Below are 20000 nucleotides of genomic sequence, written 5' to 3'. Positions count from 1 at the left end.
ATAGATACAGGGTGCTAACAAGGGATCGTAAATCAGCTTACTTTTTGTCCAAAAGATCTGTTCCCCCTTCCAATACCATTCACCATCATGTGATTCAATACGTGCCCATTCAGGGCAGTATTTTCACAAGAATAGTAATTTTAGAATCACACACTGAAGAAACTCTCTGCTTCATCTAATCATGTAAATAACTGTAAATACTGAGCCATATAGACAATGGTTAATTTGCTGATCCACATAATAAATAGGGCGGCCGCAATTATATTATTAGATATTGAATGACTAGACCAAATTGCACAACACGCTTCGAAATACGGAACTAGTATAAGGTCAAATCATGTCAACAGATAATATGAGATTTATAGAAACGGTAGTTACAGAAACATATGAATTGTCAATATGTATTTCACCTAATTGAGTTTAAACAGAATGCTATCATAGCCAATGATTTGTTTGTACAAATTTGGTTCATTAACACATTGTATAATTTCACCTCTTCTTTGCTTAACTGGAACCAGTGTTGGGAGATTGTTTACGCACTCCACTGTGCGTGGAGGGAGCACCCGTGGCGTTGTGGAGAAATGGCTGGTGGTTCAGAGTTGTGGAATATATATATATATATATATATACATGCTCGAAAGTGATAAGTAAAACATTTCATAGAATTTGAATCAAGCAAGTCAGTAAGTAAACTGCACTGCATAGTTTGAGAAAGATAGACATTCAAATCTAACATTATTCACATTATTTTACTCATTTTTAAAACATGTCAACTACTCTAAGAGGGTTGTGAATCTCTTCCGTGTATTTAACTACTACTGCATAAACCTGATTGACAGTGCACTAAAGACTAATGCAACTATGTCTCAACTCGTAGAACCCTGATAGAAACTGATGAAAGTAAAAGGCATTTTTTTACTATTAGAGTGGGCCTGGTCATAAACAAAATAAATGAAGAATATCTTATTTATGGAACTGCAAATGTAAAAGCAATATCAATTTATACTCCATGATTTCCAGTTTTGTTTAAAATAATTCCTTGCATGAATGGAAAATGTGTTGGGTGCACAGAAAATGCATGCAAACGTGATATAAAATGTTTTGCAGCTTTGTATAAATCTGGAGGCCAAACAATCCCTTCTTTTTGAGGTTTGTTTTCGAAAATGACAAATATTGTTGGGCTAGCTGCCTCGACAAAGCGGTCACAATACTCTCGGGCATATTTACATTAGGGTCTAACACAACTGGGGCGTCACTGCTCCTGCGGTATTATTCTTGACACCATATTTACAAGGTGGCATTAAATCATATAACATGGCTTAACGCCACCTTGTAAATATTCCCCTTACCACAGCAGTCCACTGCGGAAATGTTTGTTGCTGAAGGCGTTCCATCACAACAACCATTGCTTTTTGACGCTGTCCCATATTTACAAGGATGGGGCAGTGCCAATAAGGCCAGGTAAAACCACTCTGCAGCATACATAGAAACAGCAAATCACCGTTAAAGATTGTTTATGTGGAAGAAGGTGTCCCTTACTCCACATAAACAATCCCCCCTGCAGTGTAAGCGTCCTTACAACCAGCCACGGCCCGTGGAGGGAGTTTCGGTGGGGCGGAGAGGCGGGGCGAGGGAGGGGCAGGGTGGGGGTTGCTAAAAGCTGGAGTATAGATAATTGAAGGTAAGTAAACAATTTATTAAGTAAAACAAATTTCATAGCGCACCCTGCATCGCATTTTGCGATGCAGGGCGCGCTACGAAATTCGTCTTTTGGCACCAATAATCAGTTCCAAGATGCAACTGAAGTCAAATTGGATCTCTTCAACAGCACAAAAATAATTATAGTCCAATTATGCCACTAAGTGGCCCCAGTAGAAAACACTAACAGCTTGTGAACTTGGGCATCTAGTCTAGTTCTTTGTACGCATATGCGTGGCAGCACATTAGCACCTGCAACATTGTTGGGCAGTGATGGAAGGGGGTCCTCTCCCACTGGGGCCCCTTCTCCCACTGCGACCCTCTTTTTCCCCTGTAGGTCTATAACACTTGCTGACACCATCTCCCCTCCCCCCCTCCCCCCCCCCCAACCCTACTCAGCTGGAGGTTCCCTCTTTCCTTTGATCTTCGTTTGTTTAGTTCTATTGTAAGTCCATTGGCTTTTTGGTCTCTCTGTTTGGGTCCTGCTGGGTGGTGCCCGATCGCTCTCCCTCAGTCACTCCCTCACATCTCTGGCACGCCATCATGTTTCCATGTCAGTCGGCATGGATACAGCAATACATGTTATTATATTGGCAGGTTGAGCTCAGGGTGTCTCCAAGTATTTTCCCTTAAAATATCTCCTTTATCTTAGACTTCTTTCACCACTAGCTGTATAATATTTCATGCTTTTACTAAATGCTGCAACTATTGAACAATGTGGCGCGAATATTTGCATCGAGCCTGTCTGAAAACCGACAACGATACTATGCAATTCTCTTTTCTGTCTTAATGTACTGATTGTTGAAAATCTAATTAACAGACACTGGCAAAAAGAAAGTTCCAAGGTGCACAAACTTTCTTTTTTTCCGATTCTTTTCTCTCTCTGCATTCCTTATATTTGACCTCACACAGCGCTCAGTGTACTGTTGCCCATTGTGTTTCAGATCCTTTTGAGGCCTTCATCATTTTTTCCATTCGGCATGAGATTAGGAGAATTGATCTTCACAAGCGTGACTATAGCCTGCTTGTTCCTGGTTTGAGAAACACAATTGCTCTGGATTTCCATTTCAACCAGAGTTTGCTTTATTGGACAGATGTTGTGGAGGATAAAATTTACAGAGGCAAACTTGCCGAATCTGGAGGTATGTTATTCTTTTTTATTAGCTTTCCAGATGGATTGCTTCAGAAGTGATTTATTGTGACTAATAAATGTTTTGTGGTTATCGCTGTCTCCGTTACTTAATCGTTTTGAACACAGTGTTTTTAAACCGATCATAAACTGAAAATGTTTTCGTTCATAATTAAAGAAAACATTTACAATTTATTGTCACTGAACATGTTTCACACACAGTCCCATTCGTCTCTATTGACTAGTTTTTTGCAAGTATGAGTATTCAGCATTTTTCTTTCAATATCTTGTAGGACTTTTACTTTCATGTCCAATTTAGTTTTTTGGAACTATATGCTGAAGTAAGCATCAGTCATAAATTGTGTATTTATATTTACTGCCAAGTTAGTTAGGAGTTTAATTAAAGTCTTACTGCTCGTTCCATGTCTCCACGTCCCATGTAGCCTGTCTCTCCAGCTCTCCTTGCCTCTCTCTCCTTGTTTCACCCAGGTTATTTATGAATAATAGAATTGAGATGTTCAAGTTATTAGAGAACATGTTTATCCGGAACAGTTTGTCACTAAGGGAAATGCAACTAAAAGCAGATAAAAATGACACTTGGAGATGATTTGACAAAATAGCTGTATTTTACCCTTTTTAAAAACTTTTATCAAGGGCTGGAAAAAAACTCTTGATGGGGAAAGTGAGCCACATTTTCAGGCTACAAGTCCAAATTGCATCCTCGACTACTGTCTCTGCATCTGAAATAATGAGCTGAAAAGTGGTTAGCAAAACTTTTCAGAGATGTCTTTTGAAATATATTATTGGGAACAATAAGCTAGGCACAGCACCTTCAATTAATCTACTGAAAGAACCTTTGCATTGCATTTCTTTTAAAGTTCTTCTCCAACATGTCTAAAGTACTATAGCAGTAGCGGCTCGCCCAAGTAAGAGTGGGTGGCGTTGGGGGGTGGTGAAATTCGACAGACGACGGTTTGAGTAATATTAAATACATAAATAAATAAAAGCACTTACCCAGCGATGTGGCAAGCGCAAAGTAAGTGGTTTATTTATTATTTATTATCACTTATACTGTCGTGTGTCGAATTCCACCACAATCCCCTCCCCGCCCTGCCCCACCGCCAAATGTGATGCAGTGCGTGCAACAAAATTTGTTTTATTTATTTTTATGTTTACTTACCTGTAAACGGCCGGAATCCATAGTTTACTATCCCCCACCCTGCCTTTCCCCCTCCTACGTCTCCGCCCGGCAGTACTCCCACGACCGACCGCTATTGCCCACCGCTCTTACCTTTGCGAGCTACTACTGTATATAGAAGCAGCAGTTAAGAACCTTAGCTGATTGCCATCACATAAATACACGTTTCACAGTAGATAATTATTTTAGGCCAGCTAGTAAGATTAATGTTCATTCTCTTGCAATACTGCACATCATACACAGGTGTTACTTTTCAGCAATACTTAAAAAGAAAAATTATAGGGTAACTCTCTAAACACATATTTAACATTTTATCTAATTTAGTTTTACTTTATTAGTATGTTGTTAACTGGATAACATCATTCATACAACCATTGTCAATGTTAATAGGTCTGGCCTGTTACTGAATGTGCCTCTTAAGCCACTTGTGACTCAGTACATCATCAAAAATGCACTGTGACACTCATTGTTGAGCTTCTGTTTTCATTCATCTACCCACTGACTGATTCTTGCATTCATCCACATACCTGCAATAATATATTAATACAATTCGAGAATCACATTCAAGATAAAAGGAAAACAACCCTGCCTAGATGGTATGTCTCCAAAATAAATAAACAAATACAATTAAGCGTATAATAGGGCAGCTGTCTTACAATTATAATTATATAGTGTATCAATGATTAAAGTTTCAACATGGACTCCAGTTTTAGAAGCAACAAGTTGACTATCTCACAATATTATACTATGAACAATACCATTCCAAGATGGCAGCTGCAGTAACTGTGCTGAATGTGGCACATGGCAGCGGAAATGAAGAGCAAATAAGGGACCCAGCAAAAAAAGAGACCCCCTGTTTGGGAGCTTGTGTATGTGATAGCAATACTTGAAATACAAAAAGAAATGAGAAAAGAAATGAATGGGGACTCAGAAAAAATAAGAGGTGGCCCATCAGCGGTGAAGCTCAAGCATGCTAATTTTCAGTCAGAGGTGCATATTTGATAGCCCAAAAATCCACTCATAAGGTAATGGAACCAATACTCAAATGGTCTCAATGATTGCCCTGTAATGTATGCTGTCTTGTTCACATCAGTGTGAGAATGATCCAAAACAGACCAATGACAGAAGAGGGCTGAATCAAAGACTCTTTATGTATGTTTATGTGTGTATTTAGATGTGCGTTTGTATTTTAGTTTGACCTGTTTTATTTCAAAAGTCCATATGCCTTTCATTAGAAATAAATCACACTTATGGCCTTTTTCATAACATTTCCTAACAGGCCAGACATTTGGCACCCAATATTCTAATCAAGCCTGTACCTTTTACCTTTGGCTTGTCACCATAAGCTACTAATCTGTACTGCATTGAGCATAACCTGGCAACCAATAAGCATACAGTCTTAAAATTACAAATGTATGTACTATTACTATTAGTGAACCAATATGAAAAATACCTCTCTAAAGTGTACAACATGGATTAACACATTGCACCTTCAATCCCAGGCATTTGTCATTGAGGTCCCCATCACAGAAACGCTTGATTAGTGTTGGACTTGGCCCTTTTTGCAGGATCATCCCTGAAATTTCTGTCTTCCTCCTGTATTTTGTCTGACCTGTTTTTGTTGGTTTTATGACTCTTGGCACTTTACTACTGCTGATCAGTGCTAAAGTGCATATGCTCTCCCTATTGTAAATTGATGTGTGGATTAGTGACTCCATTCTTGGTTGGTTTGGTTTAATTGTCAGACCCTAGTACAGTGCACTGCATGAGCCCAGGGCTTGTAAATCAATTGCTGCTGGTGGGCTTGCACCACTGGTTGTGCCACACACAGAAGCAGCCTGTAATGTGTGCAATTGCAGAGCCTTTGTGTAGTCTGGTACTGCCATGTTGACTGGGCATGCCCTGGTGTGTGTGGCATGTCCCAATAGTGCATTACAGACATTTTCGTTTTTCACTATTACAAGGCTACCTGTCCCCCACAGGCCTGAATGGGCAGTTTGAGTATAACATCTTATAATCCTAACTGACTCAGGGAACTAGGTAGAAATTCGAGTGTGGAATGCCTGAACTCAGAATGATAAAATAGATCTTTTAGCGCAGTTGGTTTTAACATTCTGTGTTTAAAAATGCCACTTTTTATAAAGTAGGTATTTTCTTGCCTAAATATCCAAGCCTGCCTCTGCTAGGTTGTGTATTCCTTGTTTGGAGTTTGAATGACCAGAGCTGGGGGATTCCAGGAGAAAGGGTGAGTCAGCACAGGGATGAATAGAGCTATCTGCATCTAGATGGGTGGGAGGAGTTGCACCTGGGACCTGAATAGGGCTGTGCCTTCCCTCCACAATGCTTGCTCCACCTCCTGTGGTGTGTCTGATGTCCCTGGCCTACACTGTGAAAGGAAAGATGGAGTGCCAAAAAACAATGGATTTAGGCCCAGATATCTGTACTGGGGTGAATGTATGACATTGTTCTGCATTCTGTCCATCAACTTCTGTTTTTGCGTTTGTCACCCCGAGTGGGATGGGTATGCTCAGACGTGAGTCCTATGCTCTCCACACCACTGGAGTCAAGCTATCCTGGCTGAAGATGGCTGATAGCCAGAAACCGGTCCTAGAATGCTTGATTATGGTCCAGGAAAGACATGGCTTGGCAGTTCGGGCTGGACTGTTCCCATGAGGCACAGGGTCAAGGCTGATTTGTATATGGCCATGTCTGAACTGGGGTGGTGTGGAGTGCAAAAAACGATGGATTTAGGCCCAGATCTCTGAACTGGGGTGAATGTATGACATTGTTCTGCATTCTGTCCATCAACTGTTGTTTTTGCATTTATCACCCAGAGTGGGATGGGTATGCTCAGACGTGAGTCCCTCGCTCTCCACACCACTGGAGTCAAGCTATCCTGGCTAAAGACGGCTGATAGCCAGAAACCGGTCCTAGGATGCTTGATTCCGGTCCAGGAAAGACATGGCTTGGCAGTTCGGGCTGGACTGTTCCCATGAATCACAGGGTCAAGGCTGATTTGCATATGGCCATGTCTGAACTGGGGTGGTGTGGAGTGCAAAAAAACGATGGATTTAGGCCCAGATCTCTGTACTGGGGTGAATGTATGACATTGTTCTGCATTCTGACCATCAACTGTTGTTTTAGCAAGTCTATTTAAAAATACCTATTTTTATACTACAACTTGTGTTGTGTCGATCTGTAGTGTTCTCACTGGCTGCCTGTATGAGTCCAGAAATGCTTTACACACTGCCTTGCCTCTGAGATACCCCTGTCTGCTCGTGCCAAGCTACCAAGGGGGTGAGCAGGGGTTATTTTAGGAGTGTACCACCTTACCCTGACTAGACACAAGGGTCCCTATTTGGTCAAAGGTACCTACCTCTGCCAACTAGAGACCCCCAAATCTAACAATTAGTATGGTAATCTGTTAGATTTCATATAGCAAAATATCTATTTTCAGTCTGCAATGCAGTGTGATAACAATTCACCCTTAAGCAGCGTGTGTTGTTTGACATAAGCTTTTCACAATAGGTCAGAACTATTGCCTGCATTGCAATTTCCATAATAAACTGATCAGACCGAAGGTATCTTAGATCATTTTTCCAGCTAATCAACTACAGCTCATAGATTTTATCATTGCCTCCCACTATTACCAGCTCAGACGTAGTGTATTTAGGATAAACATTGTCACAAGGCAAACATCAGGCAAACAATTATGAAATTAACAAAATATGCATATACAACTGGTATAACAAAAATACATTTGCCTCTACAAGAGGTTAAAAAAAGTGTAAATCTTCTACCCCAGGAAGTTGTTAACACCAAACCCAGTGCCTACCGCAGTACTCTGTGATATTCCATGTAACTAAAAAGGATGTCTACAGCCTATAAGAAGCAAATAAATAATGTAATGAATGCTTTGCACAATAAAAAGCCAGACCTACTGTCTATGTCATATATCATAACTTTTAATGATAAATAGATCTATGGCATCAGACATTACGTTTCACAGTGAACAAATAAAACACATAATTCTCATGTCACTACTGGAATCTCAGGCCTACCATATTAAGCATTCAGGGGCTGATTACGATGGTGGTGAACCTGCCACCGACAGGCTGTCACATGAAGGGGCTAATTACAATGACAGTGAACCCGCCACTGACAGGCTGCCGGGTTCACCGCCATCATGAGACCATTTCCCGCCTGCCATATTTTGATGGTGGGTGGTGTGCTGGTGGGCGGAATGCCCGACCGCCATGGGTACGACAGTAGCAATCATTCCTATTGCCTGTCGGACTGCTCTGCAACCCCAGAATGGTGGAGGTGCCTACCAGGCACCGGTGTAGGGATTAGGAGGGCCCTTCCCCACCAGCCTTTTCAATGACGGTTCACCTACCATGGAAAGACTGGTGGGGATGAACTTTGGGGCCCGTAGTGGGCCCCCTTAAGCAGGGGCATGGTGCCTGCCACGTGGTGCATGGAAATGCAAAAAGCTCTTTTTTTACATTGCAATGGAAAAAATGACACTTGCAGCCACTGTGTTGGCGGCCGCATTGGAATCCCACCTGTGGAACCGCCGCCTTGAAGGCGGGGGGTCCACATCCACGGGACGATGACAGACAGAGAGAAGTAATCAGCCCCATAGATTCGAACAAGGCAGCCGTTAGACATACTCTCATTAAATCACAAATATGTACAAAAATAGAGTCAGCAAAAGAAAATAAATCCCTCCTGGACCTAGCACAGATTTTCACATGAAAGTCTCCAGCTGCCAAAGGTTGTCAGAGTGTGGGAAAAACACCAAAGCACATCACTCCGTGGTAATCTGTGAGATTCCTAGTAAAAAATTCATGCATACTTGGTGTAACACTTAGTAATAAGCATCCACCCATTAAGTTCTATTGCTTGAACAAATGCTTTCACAATAAATCAGTCAGACCTAATGTCTTTGTCATAACTGTTCTTAATAAACATAGCAGACATATGGCAGTAGACATCATTTTCCAATTGAGCCAATATGGGCCTATAGACTTTCTCATTGCTACTTTATTCAAGTTTATGTGTTCCTGTAACATATGTAATTTGTCATCTTGTAATCTTTGTAAAACAATTAGAGGGTAGTTGTTCATTCTGGCACCTTGGGTTAGTGTAATCTGCCAATATGGTGTTGTCAAAACTAAAACCTTAGTGAAAGTATTAGGTATGTTTTTGCCCACAAGCTCATCCTTTCTCTATATAGTATGGACACATAGATGTTTTGGTGCAGCATTGAGTCCAAGGTAATTCTCCCATAGCCTCAGATTAGTTTATGAGAGATTGTGACAAGAAAAACTGGGTTCAACCAAGAAATACCGTATGGTTCAAACGAACACCCCCAGGTCTAATGATGTAGCTACTTTAATTTTTGTGTGGTAACATATTTATTTTGTCATCCTGTAAATCATTTTTATCCACATGAATGTGTCAATGTGAAGCATACACTAGCTTTTAATTTCTGGCTTCAGTGTGAATTAGGAAGCATACAGTGCTAATGCTTCTCTGATGTCAAATTGAAAGATTGCTTCATTTAATTAGTTCCCACTTCTTTAAGGCAGCTGGGGAGGGGGTCCCCTTCCAATGTGACATTTTGAACATTCCAGAGTATGATTAGCTAATGGTAACCTGGTTTTGGACTTGAGTCCTATCAAATAGTCCACATTTGTATGAGAGACTTTCATGACAGTGCCTTAGTTCTTTTCTTGCATTCTTGTGGTTATCACAGAGGGTGCCCATAAAATGTATAATGAGGTTAAACCCCATCCATTTCCAGCCTCTGATTGATGATTTAATGCAAGCTGACACATATATATTATGTTCATTTGGAAAGCACACTCTCCCTTATGCTGAGCAGATGTGTGTGCCTAGCTCTGCCTATGGTAGTTTAATTAATTGAAAAGCCAAGTCGTATCCTTCTTGAGGAATTCAAGAAGAGAGGAGGAGGCTCTCGTGTAGTGGGAGGGTAGACCTTGATTTTGGAGCAGTGTAAGATCATGGCCATACTACATACACTTTTTTACCCTTGTCGGTAATAGAGAACTTGACTTTTATGGCTTTATCAGGAGACACAAAAAGTGCAGCATCGATCGAAGGCACATTACTTACCTGCTCTGGAAGTAATGTTTTATCTTATTTCTGAGATTGTTTATCAATATATAATTAGGTTACACTCAGTAGTTTCTATTTTGTTATATGGACCCTACACTGACAGGAAGGATATTCCAAGTGGCGAGATCTGGATGGATAAGAAACCAAGTATTAGAGCAGTCAAGAAACAATCTAGATCATTTGCACTAGCATCTTTCTTGTTAGCATTTCTAATATATAACAATCACTCAATGTGATAGGGATTTGGTCATCCAGGCCAATACTATTTTAGATATAGTGGCAAATCTCCATTTTATTTTATGGCTACCTACTACTGAGTTGAAAGGGTAATCCCATATCAGGTTTTCAATTCAGTTATTATGCTAATTACTCCATTCAACCATTGTTATTTAGCATAATCTGATATGTGTTAGTTGTGAAAGAACCTATTGCAGGAATGTAATTTGTACTTCATTATAGTCAGTAAATTCCCTTGCTTTATTCTATCACATGCACTACAGAGCAGTTTATTTAAATATTTTTGGTTGTCTCAGAGTTTGAGATTTCAAGATTAACCTCATAAATGCTCAGTCTTTCCCATTCACAGCCTCCGAGCCATTTTTGATATTTTGGGCACTCACTGCTTAAGCCTTGCAAAATACTCGAATAACGTGGCCTTGCCCTTTTGACTCATTAGGTTTGCTTTATTCACAACATGTCTTACTTCTATCACATTAAATCAAATTAACATATTGTGTTAAACCATCTCCCATACTGTGGTTATTCAATTGGCATAATCCTGTTTTCAGCCTCTCCAAAATTGTACTTAGCAACTGCTTAGTTCCTACATCCACCCATAATGTCTGTACACGCTTAATAGTAGAGTTCCTTTCACCAGACAATAGCTGTGAGAATTTCCCTTTCTTTCTTCAGCCTTTTTTAATCCACCACAGGCAGGTAGGTTAAGGTGCTGAATACCTGACCTAAGGGGCCCGTGTAAGCAATGGTTAATTTATTCAGCCTGTAATCCTCTGTTTCCACCCACTACCTCCATAAGCCACTTGCCTGAAATAGGAGGGTCCAACTTAAGGAGCAATTCTTTCCTTCAGCCTGCATCCACAATTACTGGTGAGCTTGTGAGAACTCTCCTGTCCATGCCTCGATGTCCACTTCTTTATAATTCTTCTAAACTTTTATCCATAAAAAGTATCCAGGCCATATCTACTATTCTGCTTTTCCATACTGCCCCCACTCAAAATGGCACCCCCACTTGTGAAATTCAAATTATCTCACTTAACAGAAAATGGACAAAAACACACTATGAGACAGTAAAGAATTTTATTTTGAATTACAATGAATTTAGAATAGGAGTAACTGCAGTGTTTGGGCCTAGAGCTGGCTGGCACATATTTTACATACCAGGCGCAGACATCCTTTAACTATAAAGAGTAATGATGTCAGGATACCACTCTTACCCAGCAACCCACGGTGGGGGCCTTTAAAGGGGAAGTCCACGGATATGAACAACAGTGTTTTCCAGTTTTTTGTGTGTTCACAAGAAATACACATTTTCCAATCTATAAAGATAGTGTAGAGGACATGAACCTCCTGTCCACAGCATTGAAGAGGGTTAAACACCCAAAACAGATAACTAAGTGCTTTATCCTTGTGGTGTGTATGATGAACTGAAGAAATTGATTCAGGTATCTGTATTTTAAATGATGAACTGGGAGTGGTCTTCCTGTAGGTATTCGTTGGTTTCCATAACAAAGTGCACCACCACTCCTTAGCGTAGCTTTCAGCACTGCACTACAAACACAGTTCCATTGTCACCTAGCATTATATAATTATCTCAGTGTTGTACCTCTATTCCCAACACCATTCTACAAGGAACACAAAGTCAGCATCCCTCAGTGCACCACCAACGTGGCTATATTTCATGAATCCGCTCAGCACAGCATTAGAACAGTGACAAAATCCTGTATGCAGGATCATTACCTCTAGTCACCACACAATGAATAGTAAACACCACAAATGCCAGTTTTGTACTACTCCATGAACACTAGCACCACCCAACCAGAACAGTAATTATATTAGCACCAGAGTTGCACACCATATTCACCATCACCATACTCAGCCCACACCATTATTGCAGCACTGCTCTTTATGCCTCAGCCCCACACAACTACCCACCAACACCACAAGCGGTCAATCACCACTGCTGCAATTTCAACCTCAGTACTATGCTACCATCTACTAACACTACCACCTATAACAATACATAATACGTTGTACCTGTATCTGAATCTCTTAGTACTTATTGTTTAATTAATGAATTAATTAAGTGCAAGTGCTTGTTATATTTGATATCAGTGCTTGGTTAGTTGTGATTTCCCTTAATATGTACAGTGTACACAAATGCAAATGTGATATTAAAAAAAAAAAAAAAAAAGTAAGTCAACCAACAAAAAATAACTGTGTAGTTTGATTTACACACCATGCTGTCAGTTATAATTATGAGAATAGGATGTCTTGTTGTTCGAGTATGATGTGCTGTACTTTAGTACAGTTTAACCATGTCATTTTCACTTGTAATGTTAAATGGCCTAGTAAACGTCAAGAACTATTGATTGATCACAAAGCATTTGCATTTATTAATTTCGCATCATCAATGGTACTAGGAAAAAAGATAAAAACAATTATACTATTAGATTAGGTGCCCTCTGACAAACGTTCTCTGGGCCACAATTAATATAACATGTTTCCGGAATAACCTTCTTAAATGGCCCGAAAGCTCCATTACTGCAAACAATTATTCATTCTACTCGCTGTAAGCACAAGCGGCGGCACTGCTATGTTTTAGACTTCTGTTTATAATCCATATTATATATTGTTTTAATAAAGTAGGTTTTACAGCAAACTTTGTTTATGGGGACGGTTGGATAGAGTTTAATTATCGGAATTGGATGATTGCAGGTAAGTAAACAATTAAATTAATAAATCGAATTTCGTAGCGCGCCCTGCATTGCAAAATGCGATGCAGGGCGCGCAATGAAAATCGTTTTATTAATTTAATTGTTTACTTACCTGCAATCATCCATATTCCGGTGTTTATCAACCCCTACCCTGCCCCCCCCGCCTGTCCGCCCCACGGAACTCCCTCCACAGGCCGCGGCTGTTGGTTCCACTCCTTGCCAGGCAGGCGCTAGACCCCCGACTGCCTTAACCATGCATATGTGTGGTTCAGCCATATGCGTGTTAAGGAAAGCGGTGTTCAGCTTGCCATGAAATGAAACATGTGCTTAAAGTTGGGTTGTAAAGTCTGTTTACCCTACTGGACACATCAGAAGACAGCCCTTCCCTGGGGGATGTACCTACACCTACCACACACATATCCATCACAGGTAACATGTGGCCCTGTCAATAAAAAAGGCTAGATGCACATACCCACAGGCAATTACCAACATGTGCATCCTGTGTTTTCATCCTTATTTGTCTAGCACGTCAACCTTGGTCCTACAACATAACAATGCTTCAGATAAATACATCTGCATTAGTGCACTTGCCTTTCAATCAACTATCAGTATTATTTTAACATACATGTTCCTTAAACTTTTACAGTTGTATAAAGTTATGGGCCTCCTTCTCTTCAGAGGAGACCACCATCAACCAGATTAAACAGACTAAACAAGGTGCATGCAATGTTTTTTTCTGGCAAAAGACTGTTGTTTAAACTGTTCTAGCATTCTGTGATCCATATCATTGTTATTATATATTGCACTGTAGGTGTTAGCGGTATTGAGGTGGTAGTACAACATGGCCTCGCCACTCCTGAGGGTCTAACGGTGGACTGGATTGCAGGCAACATTTACTGGATAGACAGTAATTTAGACCAGATTGAAGTGGCTAAACTGAATGGTGCTATGAGATCGACACTAATCGCAGGTGGTATGGAGCATCCAAGAGCCATCGCACTGGACCCGCGATATGGGTAAGTGCTTTATTATCAAAGCTAATGATTTGCTTGGCCTGTGTTATGCTTAACTATCAAGTATTTTTGGTGCATCCTTTAGAAGTACCTTCGCTCACCAAACTCAAAATTGGGACATGAGATATGTATTTCCACTATGATATATCCCAGTGTGTGTTACCTGACAATACCTCAATTTTATTCTCATCACGAGAGAATGAATGTTACACCACCTCCTAATGCATTTCATTTTAAACAACAAATTGCTACATTGAGCACAAACAACAAAGGTATAGTGAGTGTCGAGTTGTGCATGCAGTCCTTTCATATGACATTCATGTTATAATTTTGTTTTAGGTCTAAAGTTAAAAACAATAATAATCTTTTTTTATGGTAGCCTTTAGAGAACATGTGCACCCTGCATGTTTGTGATATCTTCCATATTCGTTCTACATTGTGTTGTTGCTTCATAAAATATGTGGGTTATAACTTAAACATATATATAATATTTTATCAAATTCATGGATTCATTTGGACATTTTTAGCAACTTGCACAACAGACTCAGAATCAGAATCAGAAATGCTTTATTCGATTTAAATGAAGTATAAAATTATAAAAGCTTCACAATACAAATACACATGCAATAAAACACTTAATCACCATCTAATAAAAACAGTTAATTTAAAAAGGATTAAATTAGTAATCAGTGATATAAAGCAATTCATAATACATACTCTAATTATCTCTTTTAGTACATCAATCAGATAACATCATTAATTTCCGTTTCTTTAAAATACTTTTTAAAAAGCCAATCATAACCATAATGCATTTCTCGCTTCCTAATTGCAATAGACTTAAATATGCTGGTCTACATTGTCGCCATTGGTTCTGTCTCAAATATTGTCTGATCCACCTTCTGCGTTCAACATTATAATATTTGCAAAACAGGATTAGATGGAAAGCAGATTGTGTCGACATATTTTCACAGGTACATGGTGCCAGGTTCCGTGACCAATCGTTTCTTAAAGGAAAGGTTACCAAGCGGAAGAATAGCTCAAACCTGAACCGTGTTAATATAAAATGGTCGAAACCCACAGTGCAAATGGATAAATAGGGTTGGATCCACTGGCATATCAGGGTCCCTTGGTGTTGGATGACTGAACATTTCAGGAGTTCACCTGAACTTCTCAATATATCAAAGTGACTCATACATAATTTTTTCAAGTCTTTCCTTGAAATTCCAAGATTATTAACTGGGTTACTATATAACTCTGGTCTTTTTAAATCAGAGAGAGTATTCTTAACATACATTAACCAAGGAATAGATTTAACATTGTCAAGGGCCATCGCATCCTTTATGATGTCCCGATTGAGTCCCAAAGCTTCCGTCGTCCATACCCTTTGCCAGAGTAATATTGGCTGGAGTTTAATAAGATCGGAAATATATTCCAGACCTAACTCAGCATGGCAGTTAAATGTTGCCACACCCTGAGGCAATGCTAATAAATATTTTAAGAAACTGTTTTCGACTATTTGAATAGTCATTGCATTCTGGATCCCCCAGATACCAGCCCCATATAGGGCAATACTCCTACACTTAGCCTTGTAAATTTTTAAAAGTATTTCTGGTGGTCTTTTAACCAGCTGTTTAGCAAAATTCATGAGTGCCGCTATAGAGCGTTCAAATAGCAAGGCCCTGGACTTTATGTCTGCCCCCTACAGGCCCGAACCATCAAGCAATACCCCTAGGTAGGAGAAGGATTTTGTACATCCAATTGTGAGGCCATACACCTTAATTTCCTTATGTTCGGCCCGCCCTTTCCCACACACATCATAAACGATTTTCTTTGCATTGATTTTCAGCCCTCTTAACCCCATGAAATCATTATATTTTTCTAAAGCCCCTTTAGCACCTATCTTTGTTCGGCCATAAGCACTGCGTCGTCCGCATAGAGGAGTGAGACTGCCTGTCTCTTACCGAATCTAGGGGAGTCAATGGTGCTGGCCTCTAAATCCCCCTCCAAAGCGTTGGTATAGATGTAGAAAAGGAATGGGGCCAGCACACCGCCCTGTCTCACCCCCTTCTCGATGGGGAAAGGCCCAGTGCACTCCCCTTGGTCCCAAATCTCACCCTTGCTGTAGTCCCGGAATACAGTTGGCACAACATACTCATAAAATTGTAACTCCCCGTTAGACAACCACACTTTTTGTGCATCAAGCTACATGAATAATTACTGCCAAGCGATCATTAGTTTCCGAACTAACTGGGCCGTAGGATTAATCACAAGTAGCAACCAGGAACTGTTCTCTTGCTTCAACATGCCTTTATCTTCCCCTCCGAAAGTTTCTGAAATTCTGTGCTTGATTGCATGGACATCAGATACCACAATACACTGATCAATGCTTCTGGAGACATTGAGAACTCTAAATCAAGAACCACAATGACAACAAGTCTGACTATTCGCCTTCTCTTTTAATGTAAAAGCCTCTAAAAGGAGGAAAAAAGGTATTATTGCCTCTGCACTGCAAGTGGAAATTCTTAGGCTTTTCTCCTTGCAAGTTATTTCCTTTATGCCGTCCTGCTTCCTTTCCATTGTTTGTCCCTATGTTTATGATGAAGCTTCCTGCAGTTTCAATCCTTAACCCCTTCCACGCTGATGACGAGCTGGGCTCGTCATGACGTAGCCTCCTCGCATGCTGATGACGAGCCCAGCTCGTCACGTGACATGCGCTTTTAAAAATCTCAGCGTACAAGCGGAATTCCGCTAGCGCGCATGAGGTTAAAGGATCTATGCTGCTGCTGCCAGTTATCCTGGCACACTCTGTTTTCCCCCTAGTTTTCTGAATTCACATTACAGCCAGTCTTGTAGCAAGGGTGCCATAGTGTGTCACCCGGATAAACCCATGTACTGGGGGGTGAGCCACACACATCCATGTCATCCACAATGCGGCATTGCAGAGATTGAATAAAATAAATTTCCCTGCTCACACAGGACAGTTGTGTCTTTCCAAAGCTCATAATCTCACCTCCAGTTTGTCCCATGCACTGGTGGCACCACATTGGCAACAAGGATGGTCTGTAGTCCAGGAAGACCTTCCTCTGACAAAACTTGCCAAGCGAAACTACTGTAGTGAATGTAGCGTAGGTAGTAATTCATCCCACACTCCTGCAACCATCACAAAGTGGTTATTTGTATCAGTAATGTCAAGCAAAGGGCAGTAAACTGTGCATGTACTACGTGGTGCAGTCCAAAATTACTTGCACAAAGCTGCATCATTCCCTGGCCTACAATAAGTTCTTGTGTCACCTCCCTGCTGTGGCTGTCAAACCCCTGCCTGACGGAATGAGCTATGACCTCATATTTCCTCATTAGAGCAACTGGTAACATGCTGTTGCATCACCACACCTCAGGCTGGGCACGGCCCGTCATACCCTGTCAAGTATACTAGGTCTTCTGCATCACACAGTGTGCAGGTGAACAAGATCTGCAACCCCTCACACTGCTGATGAAATTTGCGCTGTGCAGCACATCAGCCATGTGGCTCAGGATAGAGGCTCTGTCAGCAGCCCTGAGCACCAATCATCTCATCTCATTGCAGCAGCCAGAGGGACTATTTGGTGGGCTAGCCCATCTCAGCCAATTGGGTGGGCACCAACCATTCAGCAAACTGAAGCCCATGCAACAGCAGCGCCACTCTGGTGTGCCTGGATTGTCAGGCTTAAAAACTACGTTAAAGCCACAAGAGACACAGATGATGATGTGAAGAAGTCACTAGTTCTACACTATGCTGGAGAAGATATAGTCCACCGTTTTGCAATCTTCCTGATATTGATTCTGAGAACATATATTTGAAGTGGTAGCAGCGCTTAATAAGCATTTCAATCACAAATGAACACTGACTTTAAACATTTCAAACTGCCTGGCCTGACAACCGGAGGGCAAATCTATCCACACTTTCTACTCATGGCTCGTTGAGGTAATCAGTATGTGGACCGACGATGACCCTCAGAAGGAGGTGAAGGGCAAACTAATCCAAGGTTGCAAAATCCAGTGTTCTGTTGTGCCACATACTCAGACAACCTGGAATCAAACTTGAGGACATCCTCACTTTAGCAGACTCACACAAACTCTTCAATGACAGGGTGTAGATGATGAAGATGGTGCTCACCATGATCTGCCTAAGATGGACTTGGGGAGCCCCACAGCAATCAAGGTAAAGGAAATTGTGGTGCTACGATGTGACCAAGCGCCTCTCACTCAGTCATAGTAAGACTCAGATGCAGTACTAACAAAGAGACACTGTGGCTACTGTGGCTCTTCGATGTATACACTACATGATTGCACCAATTGTCATTGCCTGAACCACTTCGATCATGTTTGCAGAGGAGGGCATCATGCTCAGCCCCAGCATGTTCAAGACCCCATCAGATGTGAAAAGGCTCAAGCTGTGTCATCCACACTTGCGCCTGCACAACTGAATTTGATGGCCTGGATTCCCTTGACTGTCCAAATTTGGATGAAGATGACACAGTACTTTTTGTCTTTTACCTGATTGGGAGCTGTGAATTGCAATGGGAGGCCGAGGTCCATCTGTAGCATCACAATGGATGGCACACCTGTCACATCCCTAATTGACAATGGAGCATCTGTCAGCATGATGAGCAAAAACAATTCATTGCCCTGCACCTGCTCTACACTTAAGCCCAACCAAAGCCTTTCCCTAGAGGGGACATTGAACTGCTCATCTTCAGTGCAGATAAAACTTGCAACACAAAATTCTAAGTTATTTTTGCCTCCAGCAGCATTGAGACTCTGCTCAGTTTCTTCACTGCAGAATATCTCAGACTCATTCAGTCTGCCACAGCAATCAATGCCATGGATATCAACAGCATTCTAGTGTATTCTGAGCAACATTTAAAGGGATTAGGAAAGATTCAAGCACTACCTGTTTCTCTGCACAGTGATACATCTACTCACCCTGTTGCCCTCAAACACCAGTGAATACCATTTCACCTCCTCCCAGCAATGGAAGCAGAGCTGCAGAAACTGGAGGACCTAGGAGTTATTGAGTAGGTGTCAAGCCCCACATCCTCGGTCTCACCAATGTAGGTGCCTCATAAGCCCAAACAGCCCCACTCCATCTGCATTTGTTTAGACTGCAGAACAAGGCAATTTGGCGGGAAATACATGTACTACCCAAAAAGGATGAGCTAATTCACAATCTTAATGGAGCCTGCGGGTTTTTGACACTTGACTTGAAGGCTGGGTATCACCAACTGGAATTAAGTGAGGACTGTTGCTACTTTACTATATTCTTAGAGCATGTGGGCCTCTGTTTATATCATCACTTCAACTATGGGATTTTATCAGCTACGGAATTATTCCAAAATGCAGTGTCAGAGATGCTGTTAGGCCTCGAGGTGTCTTAAATGATAACAATGACATTCTGGTCAATGTCTCTTCCATTGAAGAACCTCCAGGCTGATTCACCACCATGATACAGAGGGTTGTAGACGTGGGACTGAACTCAACAAAAGCAAAGTCACTTTCAATGCCAAGAGGTGAAGTTCTATTAGTACACATTTCAGGGTAGGTATCCTATTTGATCCATATCAAGTGATCAACATCAGAAAAGTGGACCTCCCTTCAACACCATGAGAAGTGTGGAGTTTCCTTGACTTTGCCACTGTGAGAGATTAATTCCCAAACGGATCACCCTTGCCAGCCCACTGAGAGAACTTACTAAGATATCAAAAATGAAGAAGGGGGCAAGAAGGAAGGAAGAACAGACATTCTAAAGCAAAAATTAGGTTCACCTGCAAGATCTAACAATCAATTATGTTGACTAAACAACAGAAGAATCAGACTTTATGGCACCA

General features: G+C 41.1%; 1 protein-coding gene across 1 annotated transcript in view; it reads left to right on the top strand.

The window, feature by feature from the left end:
* Window positions 1-20000, top strand: part of LRP1B (LDL receptor related protein 1B) — a 3669685-nt gene that overhangs the window by 2074592 nt on the left and 1575093 nt on the right. The window contains exons 24-25 of the mRNA XM_086955170.1: window positions 2643-2840; window positions 13935-14139. Coding sequence (XP_086811296.1) covers window positions 2643-2840; window positions 13935-14139 — 403 coding nt within the window. The remainder of the gene's footprint in view (window positions 1-2642; window positions 2841-13934; window positions 14140-20000) is intronic.

The sequence above is a fragment of the Lissotriton vulgaris genome, chromosome 2_1, assembly GCF_964263255.1.
Source record: "Lissotriton vulgaris chromosome 2_1, aLisVul1.2, whole genome shotgun sequence".
NCBI classification, from domain to species: domain Eukaryota; kingdom Metazoa; phylum Chordata; class Amphibia; order Caudata; family Salamandridae; genus Lissotriton; species Lissotriton vulgaris.
Note: the sequence above shows the minus strand (reverse complement) of the source record. Positions and strands in the feature narration are given on the sequence as shown.